We start from the raw sequence: 20,596 nt of genomic DNA, 5'->3' as shown, positions 1-20,596 counted from the left end.
ACCATCCGACAACTATTATCTCTGGCTATAATACCAAAACCAGCATTACCTAGGTTTCCAAAGCTATGAGCAACTCTATCACAACGAAAAAAGACGCACCTATTATCAGAAGCAAACCAAAAGCATAACTTAATAGCTCTAAATTTAGTCCTTCTTGGACCAAGCATAAAGAAATTCAGAACCTGAGAATCATATTTCAGATCCCATATATTCTCCTCTTTTCTGCAACCACCGTAATTGACCAACTGCATAATTCTTTTATTAAGTCTAATTTCACTAGGCTGCATGTTATCAAATAAAATTTCGTTCTTTTAAAACCCTTATGATTGTACAAGAAGCAGTCGGCTATATTTCTTTTATATGGGGCTTTTCTGATTTGCAAAGCTAATAACATATTCAAAATTATTTGTCAATTGCCAAATTATTTAATTGAACCTACTGGTCCATGAAATTTGGGCACGATGTCTAGAGCTTATCTGCGTATGCAACAACTAGACAACATAGTGAAGCCCCTTTTCATCACAATTTCATCATTGACATTAACACCTTATTGCAATTTTAGGATGCAAGATGGGCTTCCAAAATTTCAAAGGCAGTGAAGGATAGGTTTTCTTGTTCTTATTATGTTAACAACATCATTGCCTCAACAATTGATAAAGATCCCTTTAAAGCACAACTCTAAATAGTTTGATCGTTCGCACCACTCACAACATGACAGGCAACAACAACGTCATCTCACTAAGAATCTTCCAGTTACCATCAACCAATAGATTCCCCACCTTCATATTGATATTATTTTTAACATAATCAATATAACCAACGGAATCAATTAAAAAAAAAATCACCAACCTATATATAAAACCAAACACAAATTTCTTCACTATCACCTATGGACCATCTTACATCATTTTTTAGAGCATCTCATGCCCCTTTCAAACCAGTCTAACCTAAAGAAGGCTTCGATCTAGTACTCCATTTGCCATTATTATCATTATACTTGGCAGCAAATAACTTCCATCATTTATCATCATAATTCAAAATCTTGCACATCATTTTCATCATTCAGGCTTTGTTTATCACTTCAAGTATTTTTATATCAAACCTTTCTCCATAGATTGGAATAATAAGCTTTGCTCCAACATAAAGTGACAAATTTCCTAACTTCCCATCACCACACCATGGAAAATTCATATAATATTTTCACATTCTTTGATTACATAGCCTGGAAATTCATAAACAAACATGTTATAAATGTGAATACTACATAAGTCATACTTAATAAAAACCAACCTTTTATGAAAAGACAAGAGCGTACCTTTCTAAGCAGCCAGTTTACGTTGTATCATCTCCACCATAAGCCAAAATTTTACAACTTTTGCTCTCCCTGGTTTAAGAATGACACCAAGATATTCATATGGAAAAGAAGTGAGCTCAATTGCTCAAATCATAAATTCGAGCTTTTCTGGCAGGAAAGGAACCATCAATAAATCATTTACTTTTAGTTCTGTTAATCATCTAACATTTTTTTTTAATAATCACCAAGCAATTGTAGAATGCTTTCCAGACTTCGTAGCATCATTGTTGAAAGTAAATATATCATATGCAAAAAAATAGGTGTGTATCCATAGGCCGAATCTTCTTAGACTTCACCGAATTAGTTCAATTTCTGCTAAAACTTCTTTTGAGAGAATAAACAAAGTGTGAGATAACGGGTATCCGTGCCTCAAACCTCCATCAACGAGATAAAACCACAAGGACCTCCATTTACCATTACAAATATCTTGGCGAGAACATCTATTTCAACTAGTCATACTAAGAAGAAGAGAAACCATACTTTTGAAGAACCACGAAAAGGAATTCCCAACTAACTAAATCATATGCATGAGATGTATCCATCTTCAGGCCCATATTTCCACCTCTTTTCTTCACTTTCATCTCGTTAACCAGCACAGAAGCAAAGAGAACCTGATCATAGATGCTTCTTCCTTTAATATAAGCTACTTGCCGAGGATAAACTAATTTCCTCAATAATACTCCCATTTTAGTTGTTAATTTTAGTGAAAATTTAAATTAACATTGCTTAATCCATTGGGCCTGAATTGATTATGTTTTTGAGCACCTTGGGGTTTTAGCAAAAGAACAAGGAAACTAGAATTAAATCCTTTTGGGATAGACTTTCTTCTATGACATATTAAAACTGAATTAGTAAGATCAATCTCAATGATATTCCAACATACTTTATAAAACTTTCCTGAAAAACTATCAGGTTCAGGAGCATTCTCAGCATCCATATCAAAGATAGTTTTTTCATCTAATTCACATCAGGAATTGCATCTAAATTTGGTTGATCTTCATCGGATATGACATTATGAATGACATCAAGTTAGAAGTTTACCACATAAACATCGTGATGATGAAATTTCTTCTCAAAGGATTGCACAAAAGTCTCAACAACCCTTGCTTTTATTAGAAACAAGAGAACCATTTTCATTTTCCAGTTCACATATTAAGTTTCCAGATGGTTTTTCCTATTTTCTAGCGTCACTTTTCCTATTTCCCATCTCTCTTAATTCCTATCCCTGATTTTCCTAAGTACCACTACCATCCATTTAAGTTGTTATATGTCCTAAATCCTATCTCTGAATTTTTATTTATACCCAATACTAAAACCACCCTACAACTAAAATAAAAAGAAACTAGGTAATAAATCAGGTTTCCATCTCCATCTAAATCACCGACCACTGCCTCTTTCTTATTATGTTCATGCTTTCATCCTAGTCGCACAGAGGGCCGTGTTCGATGGAAATCATGTGTTTGCTTCTTTTTTTGTGTAGATCCACTTCTCTTTATATCTCCATGTCCCGCCAAAATTAAGAATATACATACCTTCTCAATAGGTTGTATATATATGTCCACTTTTGAGTGGAACTCAATTGATTAAATGAATCATACATGGCCTAGTTCAGCAACATTAACAATTGATTCAATGTATATAGATTATGTTATTGGACATGTCAATTGGCAGAACTTTGATTCAAAAACATTATTGAATCATATAATAGGGTGCATATTATATGTCCATTTTTCAGCTCAAATGGTTTAATTTTCTTGGATTTTTGATCGAACTAGGGTTGAGATATTTTTCTCTAAATTTTCCATAATGGCTTACGAATTAATCGTCGATTAACTCATTTACATCCAGGAAAACTAAGTGAAAATTATAAGGAAATAGGTGTAATACAATAATAATTAGGGATATGAATCTAACCTAGAGTTTCCAATTTGATAGTTTTTGGTTTTGGTTAATGAGAAAGAGAAGTTTATGAAGAACGGGTAAAAGTAGTAATAGTCATGGTTATAGTCAATTTGACTTTTGTAGGTGGTGCATAGGGAAAACCAAAATTGAAAAGTAAACTCATTTTAGAAATTGTGAAGGGGATAGGGAAAACCTTCTAGATTTTAATTGGTGTAAATTTTTTTTGATGTTAGCAGAACCTTCATAGCATTATATTTCCAAAAGGATGCGAGTAGTATATTTATCACCAAGAAGAGATGAAATTATATGGTATCGACATGAAATCCTTTATTATTGAATCAGGGCGTTCAAAAAGAACGGGTTGTTCCAGCTTGATACCGTCAAGAATACTTGACAAATGCATGTGAACATATTCATCTTCAAAGCATTTTTCCTTCCAATTTTTTCTTTTTAATTGGGGCTTCCTTCCTTACACAATGGATGTACCTATTTGGACATATTGTTTAGGTTACTGAATTTAATTTTTTAATTTTCTGGCGTGGATATTGACAAGAATTGATTAAAACTTTATCATGGGCTCATGAATGCAACCTTTTCATTGTACTAGAAAAATTAGTTGGATCAGTCCACTTTTCTGTATGTTACATATTTTCTTATGCAGCTTTCTTGATTGCCTTTATATCGGGAAAATTTGGTGAATTTATCTTTTTAACGTCGTGTATTAACTACAAGTAGTTTTATGTCTCGGTAGAGAACGAGACCCACCTTAATATTTTACATCCAGGATTCTACTCGTATTATCTAGGATCCGCCTTTTTCTCCCTCTGAATTAAACTTTGCCTTTCTATAATGGTTTTCAAACTCATGACCTTTAACGTATTATGATTCAATTCACTGACCCGCTGATTATTATTGATATGTTAAATTTACAATAAGTATATTACATTTTTTTTATATATACAAAAAAGGACTATAAGAAACTAGTTGGAATCCTAACACCAAGCCGCGCTCTAACACCAAAAATCTTATTATTTTCATTCATATAAAAATGACCATAATTCTCTAATACACGGTTTAACGCACGATTTGATTACTCTATATGAAAAACAAGTCGCCCGACGATTACATTATTAGATTTAGCTATATTTCTTTCGAGTTTTTTCTCATCATGATTTTTTATTTTGTTTTCGTCGGTATATTTTTTTCTCGGCCTTATCAAAAGCCCTATGATTAAATTCTCACAAGGTCATTTTAGACAGGATCGGCTCTGCATAGTGGTGAAACTTATTTCTCTGTCTACGTGGTTTGGCAAGTATTTTTATTTTGTCAATTACCGTAGGAATTGCTCTTAGCCTATAGGTTTTATGTGTGTAAAGGCTATACAAGAATCACATTGCATTGTTAATCATGTAATTACAATAAGAATTCCATTGTTATCTTAGTTTAACAGTCTCAATCCCATATTACATTTCCTTCACTAATTAGAAATCTTTCATGCGTCAACATAGTTTTCTTTTTCTTTTTTAAAAAAAAAAAAACATTCTGTTGGGATTAGGAGACCAAAACCTTAGAAGGAGGAAACCGAAAAATAAACTACTCATAAGTTTTTAGACTCTTATCCTTATCAAGGATTAACAACAATTCGGGACTGAGCTCATTGATATCTAATTCAACAAACCTATCAGAGTGGTGGATAAAAGCTAAGTAATCAACAACACGGTTAGTTTCTTTGTAAATGTGACCCACTCTAACACGACGAAAATGTTTCCTGAGCTGACAAATTCTTTTCCACAAGTGTAAGATCTCTCATCCAGGGATGGGATTATTGCTAGAGAGCAGCCTAAAAAATCCCATATAATCAGTATTGATATGAACCATGCTCTGCCCTTTATAGATATCAAGCTTGAATCCAACCTCATCACCACAAAGTTCAAGAGATGGAACAGAATCAGCAGAAGAACCCCCAATAGCTGCAGCAACAAGGGCACCCGAATGGTCCCTAATAATAGCTGCACATCCACTAGACTCCTCTCTTCTTGAGCCATCTATGTTAATTATTACTTCATCTGGGCTAGGGAACTTTCAATTGCAGACAATCTTCAATTTCTTTTTAAGAGGACAGATAACTCCCCATCTAGACAAGATTGACTTCACAATAGGACTGTTAACATCTGAAAACTTGTTAGCTTCAAATTTTATCCTAACATCAACCACAATTAAAAAAATGACAGAAACAGGTGAACTAAGACTGTCAGAGTGAAGCCTTTTGTTCCTCTCCTTCCAGATGTGATAGATAAAATTGTTCAAAGTAAGACTTTTGATAGCAACAACAACACCATCTCTCTTAAAATTATCAATACACCACTTTAACTCAAGGTCCAAATTTATGAAAAATATATGTGATATCCTAGCTTATACATGATACCTTGCTATATCACAACATTAAAGCTACACTTGCAAAAGAGATGATCTTCATCTTCAGCAGCTTCAGAGCAAAGAAAACAAACACTATCAGGAATAGCTCCCCACTGCGCAAGCATGGTTCTAGTTTTAAGTTTTGTGCATATAACGAATGTCTTGGGATAAGTCCTTTAAACCACACAAGTTTGTGCCATTCCATATAAGGTCTTGAAGGAATCAGAGCATCATAAGTATGTTTCCTAGAAAACTTACTAGAGCTGTCAACTTTCCATATTTTCTTGTCCCCCTCTAACAGATTAAACTCAACAACTTGGATTTGATTGCAAACTGATTTGTCAAACCCCTCGATAGTTGGAAAATCCAAACCATGTTCTTTCAAGAAACCATAAATTAAGTATAATCCATGTTGAGAAATAACATGAATGGTAGAGATATGAACCTAATCACAATCTTCCAATGGGGTGCGAAAAATCAAATAAGAATCTAAAACTCTTACCATTACCGATAAGGCCTATTCCTATGCACATGCCGGAAAAAAAAACTGTTTGGCATACCAGGTGGCATGGCAAACCAATTGCGCCACTATGGGAAAACCAATGGGAGGTTGAGTTTCTAACGAGCGTTATTATCCAGAACGCTGGCGATATTATGAGTATCGCTGGCGCCATGCATCTCATTGCGCCATATAAATAGTATTGGTGATATTAAGATTATCGACCAGTAGATATTTTGCAACGGCTATTTCCTCCCAACCGGTTCCTATATATACTCCCTTGTATTTCTCCAAGTTACTCACACCTACTTCTACCTATATTTTACTGATTTCTCTATCTCTATTCTCATTTTAAATTTCATAATCATCAATGGAGAGATCCAATTAAGAGGGGAATGTTATTATGAATCAGTTTATATTATAGCAAGAAATGCATTAAAGGAGGTTGCAACAACTTGATGATGAGGAAGCTGAGGATAATAAACTAATCGACATTTGATGCTTGTACATACAAGCTAAACACCTAGATTTCTAGATCCACAAGAAGTATTCTCAAGAATGTATACGTATCGAGGGAGAGAATCTTACCATCACAAGCTGATGCAACATTGTTTCCTTCCCAATTATGTGTAATTTGATCAAAATTTTCAAGGTCGATTCTGTATGCCTCGTCATCTGGTGATAAAGATTATTAAAGAGCTTTGTCGAGTAGAACCTCAATTTAATTATCAGTTTGATGCACTCAATATTAGAGGTCATAGTTTTGAACAAAACATTACTTCGGTTTTAAGGATTTTAGGTTATGACAGACCAGCGGATGCTAACGATGAGTACCTTCGTATGGGTAAAACAACTTCATTCACTTATCTTTCATTGTTTTGTGAAGTAGTGATTAATCATTTTGGTACAACATATTAACGAAAATCAACCGAGGAAGATGTTAGACAAATATTGAGGGAGAATGAGGAAAGGGAATTTTCAGGAATGCTAGGTAGTCTTGACTGTATGCATTGGGTATGGCAAGGATTCCCTGTTCATTGGGTCGGTTAATATAAGGGGTTATTATCCTAAACCAACCGTTATCCTTGAAGCTGTCGTTTCTTATGATTGTTGGATATGACACGTTTTTTTTTGGTCTTCCGGGTTCACAAAATGATATTAATATTCTGCACAAGTCGCCTTTGTTTGAATATCTGAAGTATGGAATTTGTCCCCAAGTCCACTTCCATCAATACACTCATGGGTATTATCTTGCGGGTGGTATCTATCCAAAATGGTCCACCTTGGTTCAATGCTACCGTCAGCCTCCTGACAGTGCATTTAGGCATTCATACCGGTACTTTAACACCGCCCAAATGGCAGCGAGGAAGGATGTGGAACGCGCTTTTGGAATTTTGAAGAGGAAATTCGCTATCATTTGTGGCCCATATCTTGGGTTGAGTGCTCGTGAAATGCATAAGACTATGCTCACTTGCATGATTCTTCATAACATGGTCATTCAGGAAACCCGTCGGGATTCAGAGTGGATTAACTATGAAGATGAAGATTTGAGGCCAGAGATTCAACCACAAAGAGGGGTATTTGTAAGGAATTATGCTCAAATGACTAATTACATTCAGAACCAGAATTTGTATGACAGTTTAAGAGATGATCCGAGAGTGAATCTTTGGGAAGAGCATGGAAGATAAATTATGTTTAAGTTATTTCGGTTTAACTGCTATGTATTTTGGTTTAGTTATTAAGTTATGTTAAGTTTAAGTTATGTATTTTAGTTTAATTATACTTATGTAGTTTGGTTTAAGTTAATATGCAAAACTTATTTAAGTGGACTGTAACAACATTTCAAATTAATCAACTTTTCATTTCAAACTAATATTAAGTAGAATGCAACAACCACATATCAAATTAAAATGCAATACTTCAAATTAAAACTTAAATTAATACATCAATCATCTAGAGGAACTACTACATCGAACTCGTCATCGGACTCATCCCCATCATCATCATGGTTGTTCGTAAATCCATCTTGTTGTTCAATCTGTGCTTGAATCATGTCAAATTCGATTTGCCACACTAGGTGCATATATGGTAAAATCTGATGTTTTCCATATGCATAGGAATAGGCCTAATAGTACCCATAAAAGGCTTAACTTCAAATTCTCCTCCAACTCCAAGAACAATCTTGGGGGACATTCATACTCCAAAAATCCTAGTTCTTAACCAGATTAGCATTGACCCAGGAGGTCCAAACAGTCTCTTTGCCAAAAGTAAGGTCTTAGATATGTCTTAAAATAGCTGCTAGGTTAGTATTTTCTAGATTTTTAACTCCTAATCATCCTTTGTTTGTTTTCTCTCAGCAAACAAAACCTTTCCCTGCAAAATAAAATAAAAATAAAAACAAACAAACAAAATTTCACCAAATACGGAACTTTCAAAGTTTTAGGCCTATTCCTATGCACATGTAAAAACATGATATTTGGCAGATATGCACCCACTACGGGTATGCCAAACTGCCAAACTCATATGTCTATATGCCAGGCCTGGCATATAGGCATACATGACAAAGTTTCCATCGAGCGATAGAGATTCCATCGCTCGATGGTCAAAGTGGCGCTCAGTGGTCACTATAACGCCAGCGACAGTCAAGCTAGCGCTCGGTTCTCTGATCATCGCTTATCAAATCTTCATCCAACGGCTACCATTTACCCCCCCTGTAAATACCTAATTTTAATCTCATTTCAACTCACACCAGAATTTCTAAACATCTCTAGAATTTATCAATCTCCAATTCTTTTCATCACTCTTCCAATTCCAATTCCAATTCATTTTCTGCTCATATGGATGATAATAGGGAGAAGTTAAATTAGATTGAGAAATGAAAATAGGAGAAGTCAAAATAGGAGAAGTCGAATAAGGCGGAAACCAAAATTCACTGTTGCGGAAGATGAATGTATTTGCAGGAATTATGTTTCTTCTACTCAGGATACTATATTCGGAAATGCATTACATCACGAAACATTATGGCAAATGATTTTTGGGAAATTTCAAGAACGGACAATGAATCTCAACAATCGTGATGTTTCAGAGTTGATTCAACGCTTCAGTACAATCAGTAAGGAAGTTACTAGGTTTGTTGCTTTACTTCATCAAGAAGGTCCAACTTTGAGGAGTGGTGAAACCATGATGAAATTTCAACAAAGGTGTCGTGCGGAATATCGTCGCATCTACGAAAAAGACTTCCAATTTGAAAATTGTTTCGACAACTTAAAATATTTGCCCAAATATAAGTATTAGTTTAAGTTCTTATGTTCTAATTTGAAAATTGTCTAAGTATTATGTTTTAATAATTGTTTAAATGTATCTCTAATTAAAATGTAAGATCGGATTAAGAATAGAATTAAGCTTAATTTTCATTGAACTTCGATATAATCATTAAATATTCATTTTTTACAAGACATAAAACAAGAATATTTTGAAATATACACTTTAAAAATAAAAATTTGGGACAATGTTATTCATCTTGTTAATCTTCTTCATTTCACCAAATTTCCAATCAATGCGCTCATGAACGGATTCTCCTTTGTTTATCTTCTTCTTTGGCTTCAAATTTGTTATACCTTGATTTTCCTTGCCTTGAACTTTTCTTTGCCTTTTCTTAGTTGCGGTTTTGACTTGGTTGATATCCAAAATTTGGAGACTTCTTTGCTTCTTACTTAATTCTTTTGACCTATCACATATCTTCTTAACGGCACCTTCAAGCACTACTCCGAGAAAATCAAGTTATGTTGCCGAATCAAGTTGGGTTAATTGTGCCATTTGGATAACTTAGAACAAATAACTTAGATTGAGAAATAGAGAATAGATTGAGAAAAATAGAAAATTTTTTGTATAAAAAATTTGGGATAAGTTTTGAGTTTGAAAGTTACATATTTATAGCGATAAAGAAATAGCCGTTGGCGCTAGAGTCAGTAACGCTGACGATAAAGTCATTATCGCTGGCGGTAATGTGATTATCGCTCGCTAGAAACTCAGTCACTTACTGGTTTTCCCATAATGGCGTAAATGATTTACCATGCCATCTGGTATGCCAAACACCATTTTTTTTACCATGTGCATAAGAATAAGGCTTACTACCACAAACTAAGATCACGAGACCACTGAAACAAATAGTACTGTATAATATGGACAATCAGGAAACTCTAGTCTAGACTAGACAAAAGACTAGGCCTGGAGTAAGAATCTTCAGTCGAGACTCGAGTTGTTAAGCCATCAAAGAACTTTTTGAGTGCAGCGTACATTAGCATTAATAAAAAAATTAAAGTCCACAATTCTTAGTTTTTGTCGCCTATGAATATGATTAATTGCCATTGGCTGCTAACTTTCAGTACGCTCACTGCTTACATCATCACTCTCACCTAACACCAGCCCACATCAGTCTTGATGACCAATCCTTTTGAAACAATGTGTTTGATTATTCAAACAACTCCACACCGAAACTGGTTGCAACTCAACCAAGAGGCACACAAGCAATAAATCGTTTGATTATCAATATCCTGATGATAATGGAGAAAAAACCTGTTAAATTTTCTGTAGTAAGACTTCGTACTATCTATGACTCTGTTTCTTTCTCAGGTTCTCTTTGTTTACCTGTTTTGTTGTCTGGAAATGTTGTCAGGTGGATGCATTCACAGATACAGCATTTAAGGGAAACCCAGCAGCTGTGTGTTTGTTAGAAGACGAAAGAGATGAAGAATGGTTGCAAGCAGTTGCTATGGAACTCAACATCTCTGAAACTTGTTACTTAACTCGCATTCATAACCATGATGATGGTGATCAAGTAACAGATGAATCCAAATCAAACCCCAGATTCCATCTCAGGTGGTTTACTCCTGTTGCTGAGGTTCATCTCTTACTTTCTAGATTGTAGTTTTATAGTTTTAATCAAGTCCCAATAGCAGAATGCGTGCAAGGTGTTTGTGATTCAGTTAAAATTCAATATTACTTGAACCCACTCTTTCTGTGTTTTGTTTAATTCCAGTAGTTGCAAACTTGATTCTTAAAAGTGAACTTTATCTCCATTTAAGAATTTGCTGGAAGCTGGTGAAAGACGGGCAAGTTTGCCGATGTTTCTCAGTTTGATAGTTTGCTAGGTGTTGTGGGCAGAGACTAGAGAGTGGATATTGTAGACTCTGGGAATAGTGATAGAGAAGTTAAGATTAGACCCAAAATACTTGCGTAGTTCTATGGGCAACGATGATTAAGTGCCTCCACAAATGTGCAAGTTTGGTAGAGAAATGAAAAACCAGTTGAGCGAAATAGTACAGAACTTTTCGTGAAACTTGAATTGTCCCATGCAACTTGCTACATAACAGTTAGATGGTAGGTTAGCTTTGGTTAAACGATACATATTGTTTTATACTGTATATTCTAGCCGCTTCTTAAATTTTTATCATTGCATCTTATCTAGTCCCTATGCTCTCATTTCTGTTTGCAGGTTGAACTTTGTGGTCATGCAACTTTAGCAGCTGTACATGTTCTCTTCAGTTCTGGTTTGTTAAAATCGAATGTGATTGAGTTCCTCACACTGTCAGGAATTTTGACTGCTAAAAAGATTCATAACAAACAACAAGACTTCTCCATTATTTCCCCACAGTTTCTGTGCTTGAATGTGATCCTACTGATATCCCATCAATTCCTCGAACTCTGAATGGCGCTTCCATCATTAACATAAAGAAAACAAATACTACTGGCTTCATCATTGTAAGTTCCTCCCCTCTTGGTTTTCCATATAGAAAGTATTCACGTTTGCATGGATTTTGACCTGTGGAAAATGGATTATATTTGATTTTCTGTAGGTCGAGCTTGCTTCAGGACAAATTGTAGCCGAGTTGGAGCCGCAGTTTGATGAACTGCTGAAGTGCTCAGCTGCAGGAGTCATCATAACTGGTAGTGCTCCTCATGGGTCTGAATTCGATTTATTTTCTCGCTTCTTCTGCCCAAAGCTGGGTGTCAATGAGGTGAAAATATCAAGATTTGTGTATAAACTGTACTTAATCAGTGTGAACGTTTCCTATTCAAGTTAAACTTCCAACCTCTGACTTCTTGTTTAATGACTTATGGTATGCAATCCTTCAGGATCCTGTTTGTGGGAGTGCGCACTGTGCCTTAGCGCCATATTGGAGCACGAAATTGGGAAAACATGATTTTCTTGCCTACATGGTATTTTCTTCTTTTTGCTATCGCTCTCTTTCTCTAAAAATGTGCGTCCGGTTTGTATTCAAATGGATTCTATTGTGCGTATACAGGCATCTCCAAGAGGTGGAGTATTGGATCTCCATTTAGACGAGGATACCCAGAGAGTGAAAATCCGAGGGAAAGCTGTTACTGTCATGGAGGGTTCTGTATTTGCATAGTGTTGAATTCACAAGTGCCCATTCCAATTCTGTATTTTGTAATTCATAATAAGAGTGAATTCAACCATTTCAACATTGCTCATTCGGGCGGCTGTGTTATGTTGAAAATGGTCACAGAGAAACACTCCTGAATTAGACTAACTTCTAATAAACAACATTTTCTATTCCAAATGATTGATTTTCTATATTATCTCGTACAAGGATTGCTAACTACTCATGTATATCACAAACTAATACCCAGCCAATCTTTACATCCCTTAACTTGAACCTTTATTACCTCTAGCAATGTCTAGCAATTCTACAATTGCCATTCCAATTAAATACCAAGTAACACCAGCCAATATCACTTGTAACCAAGAACTATTGACAACATCTAATATCATAGACCCACCCATATGTTCATTCACACTACCAATGGAGCTCTCTCCAACACGTAACCGTATAACAATGGCAGCAATTGCTGCAGTCCCAATTGGAAAAGCCAATTTGATTGGGTTCTGAGGACGGTCACGGACTTTCCTGCTAAAGGTGCGATCATTAAGCTCCTCAGTCGCCTTAGGTTGATCAACATTTACTGAACTAGATTCTGCTTTTGACTCTAATGCTGTAGCAGAGGTAGAACTTGTAGGTAGAGTTAAGGGCGATGGGGTCCAATAATCATCATTTACGCTGGGGTTGGTCCGCGTTTTAATTGTGGGACTTGCATAATCTCTTGCCTTTCGCCTAGCTTCTGCTGCATCTCGGAGCTTGTTAGTGTCTGGTTGAGTTGTTTTCCTAGCTATCAGCATCAGAGTCTGGCGAAGCCCTGGCGTGTTTGTTCGAGTTTTGGGCGATTGCCAGTATAACCAATTTGAAATTGATCTAATGGCTTGGAAAGCGGTTATTCTTGCTTCTCTTTGTAAATCTGATTCCTGCTTAACAGAAAAATATGAGGTGTTTTAGGCATTTTATTGCATAATTTAACTGGAAATTCAATATATGAGATGGTTATTGTAATTGCTCTTTCTTCATGTTAATGTTGGCTTTGAGTTTTACCTGGGAAACTTTATCAGAGGCTTTATGCTTGGCTTCATCAAATCTGGACTGGAACTTCTTGATGTCAACAAATATATTTGAGACACGAGCTCCAACTGAATTGCCTGTACTCATTCTTACTGTGGCACGCGGTTGTTTCGACATCAAGAACTCCAAGGCAGCTAGATCTGACCTCTCTACCATCCTGAAAAGTCAATACAAGTAATTTGAGATCAACAAAGCCATGAGGTATCATTAGCGCACTTAGTAGCTTAGAGCCTTAGACTATGTAAATGAACAAGATTGATCAAGAACATACGAAATGCAATCAACTGGGCATGATTGTATAGCATCTTGGATTCTATCTTCAGGATCCGCCCACTGAGCAACAACTCTAGCTCGCCCATAAACAGATTCAATAGCGAACGTTTTCTCGGCGAACAATGCACATTTTAAGCAACCAACACACTTTACTTCATCAACAAATACAGCTCGTTCTTCGCTCTCTGTTCCGAACCATGTGGAGTAGATTGGTTTGCCTGTAAATCCCTTGAAGTCTTCGATTTTGGCATGTTCCTATTCAACAATAATTTAGCTTATGCATTCTTTCGAAAAATAAATCAAGTACAGAAATAATAATGAAATAATGGCATGACACCCACGGAGATCACTCTTAACTCCTGGTGGATACTGACCTTATCGTAAGCATGGCGTAAATTAGGATCTGATAGAATGGAATAAGCATCATTGAGTATGATAGACATGTCATGGCCAGCAGGACCAGCAATATCAGGATGGCACCGTTTCTGGAGCGACCGGTAAGCTATCTTGATTTGCGAATGATCTGAAGAACTGTCAATACCTAGAAGATCGTACAAATCAAAATCTGTAACCAAAGAAGATGATGATGATTTACATTTCAAGGTATTGAATTTGAATTTCCTTGTTGTCGTTGTAGGAGAATAGGTATGAAACTCATTTGAATTTGATGGTCTTCTGAATATAGTTGATGATGTAGGAGTGTAACAGAGGAGACTTGTACCAGGCATTTTTGTTTGCAGGATAAGAAATGCAGAGTGAAAGATGGACTTTTGTACACCAAGACTAGAGAGAAGATATTTTTGGAGGTTGAGTAAACGTTGATCGTTAATGCATGAAAAATATCTTACTTCACAATCACAAAAAAAGAAAAAAATGAAAAATTTAAAGAAATTAAAGAATATCCTATGCGTAAATTACGAAAATGGTACAAAATATATTTAGTACCTCAGATTGTATTAAGATATCATGACAACAAGTAACAGAAGCTTTGAATTTTCAATGCAAATAGCTAGGCAAAAGCCTCTAGTTTCATTATATCTCTTCTGAAGAAAATTGAGGCACTGTTTGGAGGTCCCAGACTGCTGTGGTACTGGTGCTTAAATGTAATTGAAGTAACAGGAGTAGCGACCACCTGTTCATGAAAAGTGCAGCAAGTAGAAATTTAACAATTCTTACATGGGCACCAAGAATTTTTCTCTTGAACAGTCATACTATTTCAAAAAACATATCTATACTAAAAATGAAAAATGGTATAATTTCCTCCAGAACAGGCTTGCAATTGAAGGACGGTGTCGCTAGGTGTGTTTACAGAACCAACTCCAATTATTGACAAAGCAAATTCAGAAAACAAAAACTGCTTCCAGAATTCTGTGAAATCCGTACACCCCGTAGTAACAAGAAAAAAGAGACTGGGAGCATAACCTAATCCTTTAAGAGGCCTCGCTGCTTAAAACATTCTAGCATCGCAACACCAATCTTAGCTGGAGACTCGACCACGGTCACCCCAGCTGCCCTTAGGGTCTTGATTTTGTCCTGGGCAGTACCCTTTCCTCCTGACACAATAGCTGCATTTGCAACAACAACAAAATTAGGATGACAAGGCAAATAACAGAGAAACCTCACAGCTTAAGTAAGCTGCAGAAACAAATGAAACACTATATATGCTCGGAATCAGAGTCGTATAATGCAAACTCGTAACACGCATGATTATGTTAAAGCTTATTGTTTTTAGTAAAATTCATCTATAGCTAATAGGCATACCTCCAGCATGACCCATACGACGACCGGGTGGAGCTGTAAGACCGGCAATGAATGCTACTATTGGCTTCTCAGTTCCACTTTCCTGTATCATAGGTAACACAAATCAGTTCCACTCAAAAACATGACACAATTTATGAATTAAACAATAAAAATGAAGCAACAACCTCCGAGTACTATCAAAATGAACTAATAGTCTACGAGTACTATCAATTAGGATATACTATATTAAACATGTTCTGAATAGGATTGCATTTGTCAACAAACTCAAAAAATATAATAAAAAACTGGTCCAAATACTAATTTAGGTCCAAGGCCAAGTTTGCAACCCATAAGATTCTTCTTAATTGCCCTTTTTATACAACAGGTACTCCACAAATTTATATTTCAATATACCTTGATTAAAGCAGCAGCATCCTCTTCTGCAGTTCCTCCGATCTCTCCAATAAGAACAATCCCTGGAATAAAAATGTCCAGGCATGAGAAAGATTCTCACAAATGATTAACCACAGTTTGGTATACTGTTAAAAAGGACAGTGTAGCACATGCAGCTAGGAAGCGGTGAAGCCAAACGTCTCCTTCCATTTTGATGAAAAAACTCAGTAAATTGCTATTAAGATGCTTTTGAGGGTAGATTTAGCTTTGTACTCCAAAGGTATATTGCAAATGAATTGGTACGACAAAATTGTGTGCAAATTGACTCTCCCTCAAATTTTGTTTGTATGGTAGCATCACAATCACATATGAAGTATATTTACATAACTGAAATCAAACCTACCTTCTGTCTGAGGATCAGCAAGGAACTTCTGCATACAATCAACAAAGTTTGTCCCATTGAAAGGATCCCCACCTATACCAACACAAGTTGATTGCCCTAAGCCAACAGCAGTTGTTTGGAAAACCTGCGGATTAAATAGAAACATTTAATCAAAATACAAATCATAATGCCCTCTTTAGATAAATGGGACACCATAAGAACATACGAGGGTGAGCATGTTCATTATTTGAGTGGTCTACATTGAACAGTATAACATCAAAAATTAGAAAAAAACAAAATTAACCATAGAGAGGTTGGTCTCAAATCCAAAGATGGAATCTTACCGCTTCATATGTCAAAGTACCAGATCGAGAAACAATTCCTATACGCCCTGGCTTGTGAATGTACCCAGGCATAATACCAATTTTACATTCTCCTGGCTTAATAATACCAGGACAGTTGGGTCCAATCAGACGAGTTTTAGATTGCCTGAGTAGAGCAGCCTTCACCTTAACCTAAAATTGTAAATATTTGCTCCAAGGTTAGTAGAGTAGATGAAATTCTGGAACAATGAAAGAAGAAAAGAAAACAGAAAAGAAAAGAAAACACTAAAGAGCAGCTATGGTATTAGATGTAAATATTCACGACAGCAGTCACATATCCATAATATGTCTTTGACTCTTGAAAATACACAATACATGTTTAAGCATTTTGCATGACAGCAATCTTAAACCATATAACAGAACATTACCTTAAAGATTTATTCCTAGGTCGTTGAGAGGATAAATATGATGAATTTTAGTCTTAACATTTTATTCTTTTTATAGATAGATTTCTGCATTCCTAAATTTGGTCAATGGAAATGTACATGGAAAATAATGTTTCCCTAACAATGTTTAGTGCAACTAGTTCACAATTAAAAGAAAAAGTCTTAATCTGTTACGCAGAATCTGACTTCTTTTCCATCTTAACTACTGCGCCAAAAATAAACAGCATTTGAATAAGAACCAAAACTGCATCAATTCAACTAAGTTGCAAATATTTCCCGTGCTATTGACATAGGAATCACTTTCTGCCAACCAGTTAAATAGAGTAACCATATAGGTTATGCAAGATGGCGAAATATTAGATATTCAACATCATCATGTATCGTAAAACCAAAATAAAGTCTGGTATGAAACAAAATATGATAATCAAGAGGAAACCAGGCAAAAGCAGCAACAAAAAGTTTACCATGTCATGCTGAGGAATTCCTTCTGTGATACAGACCACAAGATCCAACTCAGCTTCCATCGCTTCCATTATAGCAGCAGCTGCAAATGGTGGTGGGACATATATGACAGTAGCATTAGCCTTTGTTTCTGCTTTTGCTTCTGCTACTGAGTTGAAAACAGGAAGACCCAAGTGCTCTGTTCCACCTTTCTTTGGTGTCACCCCACCAACCTATTTTAACAGATAAGAAGGTAAAGTTAGTGAACTATATGAGTAAATTAATTCTTTCCCCAACACAAAGTTAAAAGGTACTTGGAAATTGGAACCACATTTTTCTTAAATGATGAGATTCTCAATTATGTTCAAGTATCATAAATAAAGGAATGCACTGGAACATCAGTAATTTAGGAACCCATATTTCTCTGAAATGCTTATCAATTAATAAGCTTCTCAGCCAGCTTATAAGATTTAAGAATTCCTTCTAACTTGTTTCAGTACGCAAAATAGTAGTTTCACAACAATATACTAGTACAAACATCATATCGATATCTATATACTTTCATTTTCTCATCCACCAAAGTAAAAGAACTAGGCAAATCAGCAGTATCCCTGCACATATCATTTCTCATGATTCCCTAAAACATGTTCAAGCTGCATAATGTACAGACCTTTACTTATGGCCCATGGATATTAAACAACCTTGGTCTCATGATTACCTTGTTCTTACAAAAAAAAAAAAAAATCAATGCCGCCCGAGTTACAGGATTGTCTGCAATATTACCTAAACGTAAACATAGAAAGCATTGTTTATGTATCATGCTGTCATCCTCTTCCATATTACCCTAGAATAGTGATAATACTGGTAACCTGTAACCCTGCAAACATACTTGTGCTAAGGTCTCGACAGCTATACAAATAGATTTACTTTTCTTTTTTAGAGTTTCTATCGTATTTGTTATACTACCCACCCTACTCTCTACTGTGTCTGTACTTCTTTCTCTTCTTCCACATTTCAACAAAGTTGATCACAACAGAAGAACTCTAGATTTTTCTATCCTAGAGGTGTTTACCAGAGAACTCTAGTGTCAGCCCTTAAACAAGAAGATCATTTCCATTATCCCCTCCACTTGCAAAAATAAACTAACGCCCCTGCCTTATTTTCACATTCGGATTCCCCTCCCAACTAATGCAATAGGCACGATTCAAAAGACAACACCCAGGAAGGGTTTGGTTACATGTTCAACAACTAGTGACACAGGCCAACAGATCCAATAACCTAATGAATAATGTGTGCTTAGTTCTATCAGATTATAACTTCAAAATAGAACAGCTAGATGGCATAACGAGGCACCCAATTTATTTATTTTTTGTCCCTTTTGAGACCTAGATATGGACATAACGAGGAACTAAGAGATGCACTCAAACAGCTGTATGATGCAAATTAAACTGTCAGAAACTACAGAACAGAAAAACATCCAGATCCACAAACCCATCGGCAACGTACGATTGGAAGAAGAAAAAAACAGATATTAATACCTAAACCCAATTTCGAAATAGGTCAAATGACTCAAATCTATGAACCACATAACATGCAAATCAATAAACCCTAAAAATGATCAAAACCATAATAAAAGAACAAAAACACATGTCATCAGATCTAACATAACCTAAAACACATCATCTGAAACCAGAAAACACTGAAAAACTCTAAAAAAAAGCAAAGATATATTACCATTTTAGTGCCATATTCGATGGCTTGTTCAGTGTGAAAGGTACCATTCTTTCCAGTAATACCTTGACAAATAACCCTAGTATTCTTATCAACGAAGACAGCAGGAGATGGAGGTGTGGTACCAAAATGGCGTGACTGAGATGTACAAGAAGATGATGATGATGATGGGGAAAACACTGATTTTGTGGAGTTTAGTCTTGAAACCAAAGATCCGACTAACTTTGATGCTTGTCTAGACATTATTCCGCAATATTTCTTAGTTTTTTTTCTTTTCTTCTGCGGCCTCTTCTCTCCGGCTGTTAAAGAAGACTAGAACGAGAGCTAAAAAAGGGAATAATGGAAAGAGAGAAATGAAAAAAAAGAAAGAATAAAAATTGCAGAAAAAGAATCACCTTAAATGGATCGAAAATGCTACGAAACAATGAGCCCATACTTTGGCCCATCCAAGTTGAGATGTCCCCGGTTAAAAGATATCAATGCCCTTCAACATTTTTTTATTTTTTTTCTTTTGACTTAGAAAGAGCAAAATATATCAAGAAAAATCAATTCCTTACCAACTAGATATGAAAAGGTACAAAAAAAAAAAAAAAAAAAAAAGAAAGAAAAAAGAAAGAAAAACTCCTGTGAAAGAAAGTAAAATAAAACTAATGATAGCATCCCAGTTATATAGAGTTGTGTGCAGAGATATACACTGAAAAATGTTTGTAACTATATACCAGTTGTAAATGAAAATCTTGACACTGTTAATCAGATCCTTTAGTGTTTTGTACTTCCCATTAAAAGCTCTTGCGCTTCTTTCGATGCAGACAGCCCATCACACTATAAATGGAATAATATCTCATATATTGTTTATGTAAATCCCCGACTGTATAGATTTGTGTGCAGAGATATATCATGAAAGATGTTTGTACCTATATACCATTTGTAAATGAAAATCCTGACATTGTTAATCAGATCCGCTAGTGTTTTGTACTTCCCATTAAAAACTCTTGCGCTTCTCTCGATGCAGACAACCCACTATACTACAAATGGAATATCACATATATTGTTTCTGCAAATGGAAGTGTTTTACCTTTCTACCAAAAATGAACATGTTGTAGAATACTGTTATTTGTCATTTTGAAAATTAACGATTGATATAAAAGTTGGTAGAAATGGTCACGTGTCAGCGTCAGACTCGCATCCTATATTGGATGTGCGCGTCTCTACGTCAGCCGCA

The 20,596-nt window shown here is 35.6% G+C and overlaps 3 protein-coding genes and 1 pseudogene across 3 annotated transcripts; 2 read left to right on the top strand and 2 right to left on the bottom strand.

The window, feature by feature from the left end:
* Positions 1-7,525: 7,525 nt before the first annotated feature.
* Positions 7,526-7,858, top strand: LOC113306163. Its single transcript, XM_026555134.1, has one exon. It carries the CDS (start codon positions 7,526-7,528, stop codon positions 7,856-7,858), a length of 333 nt encoding a protein of 110 aa, XP_026410919.1.
* Positions 7,859-10,653: 2,795 nt separating this feature from the next.
* Positions 10,654-12,768, top strand: LOC113303402 (annotated as a pseudogene).
* Positions 12,726-14,671, bottom strand: LOC113303399 (chaperone protein dnaJ C76, chloroplastic-like). The gene is made up of 4 exons (XM_026552433.1): positions 14,293-14,671; positions 13,917-14,173; positions 13,619-13,802; positions 12,726-13,494 (listed from the first exon to the last, which is right to left on the bottom strand). The coding sequence occupies exons 1-4, from the start codon at positions 14,644-14,646 to the stop codon at positions 12,841-12,843; spliced, it is 1,449 nt and encodes a 482-aa protein (XP_026408218.1). The 5' UTR covers positions 14,647-14,671; the 3' UTR covers positions 12,726-12,840.
* A 316-nt stretch (positions 14,672-14,987) lies between these two features.
* LOC113303401 (succinate--CoA ligase [ADP-forming] subunit alpha-2, mitochondrial) lies at positions 14,988-19,747 on the bottom strand. Its single transcript, XM_026552434.1, has 7 exons — positions 19,378-19,747; positions 17,667-17,876; positions 16,778-16,948; positions 16,455-16,578; positions 16,073-16,134; positions 15,680-15,761; positions 14,988-15,483 (listed from the first exon to the last, which is right to left on the bottom strand). Exons 1-7 carry the CDS (start codon positions 19,615-19,617, stop codon positions 15,341-15,343), a joined length of 1,032 nt encoding a protein of 343 aa, XP_026408219.1. The 5' UTR covers positions 19,618-19,747; the 3' UTR covers positions 14,988-15,340.
* Between the last annotated feature and the right edge of the window lie 849 nt (positions 19,748-20,596).

Source organism: Papaver somniferum, chromosome 8 (assembly GCF_003573695.1).
Source record: "Papaver somniferum cultivar HN1 chromosome 8, ASM357369v1, whole genome shotgun sequence".
NCBI classification, from domain to species: domain Eukaryota; kingdom Viridiplantae; phylum Streptophyta; class Magnoliopsida; order Ranunculales; family Papaveraceae; genus Papaver; species Papaver somniferum.
This window is presented reverse-complemented; position numbering and strand designations above follow the sequence as displayed.

What these genes read in the sequence shown, in the direction of transcription:
- LOC113303399 (XM_026552433.1), bottom strand. Translation starts at nt 14,646, where the DNA reads ATGCCTGGTACAAGTCTCCTCTGTTACACTCCTACATCATCAACTATA. An exon ending in TACGCCATGCTTACGATAAG is followed by an intron (nt 14,174 to 14,292) that starts GTCAGTATCCAC and finishes ATTGTTGAATAG; the next exon opens with GAACATGCCAAAATCGAAGA. An exon ending in TGCCCAGTTGATTGCATTTC is followed by an intron (nt 13,803 to 13,916) that starts GTATGTTCTTGA and finishes TTGACTTTTCAG; the next exon opens with GATGGTAGAGAGGTCAGATC.
- LOC113306163 (XM_026555134.1), top strand. Translation starts at nt 7,526, where the DNA reads ATGGCAGCGAGGAAGGATGTGGAACGCGCTTTTGGAATTTTGAAGAGG.
- LOC113303401 (XM_026552434.1), bottom strand. Translation starts at nt 19,617, where the DNA reads ATGTCTAGACAAGCATCAAAGTTAGTCGGATCTTTGGTTTCAAGACTA. An exon ending in GAATTCCTCAGCATGACATG is followed by an intron (nt 16,949 to 17,666) that starts GTAAACTTTTTG and finishes TTACAATTTTAG; the next exon opens with GTTAAGGTGAAGGCTGCTCT. An exon ending in TCGTATGGGTCATGCTGGAG is followed by an intron (nt 15,484 to 15,679) that starts GTATGCCTATTA and finishes TTGCAAATGCAG; the next exon opens with CTATTGTGTCAGGAGGAAAG.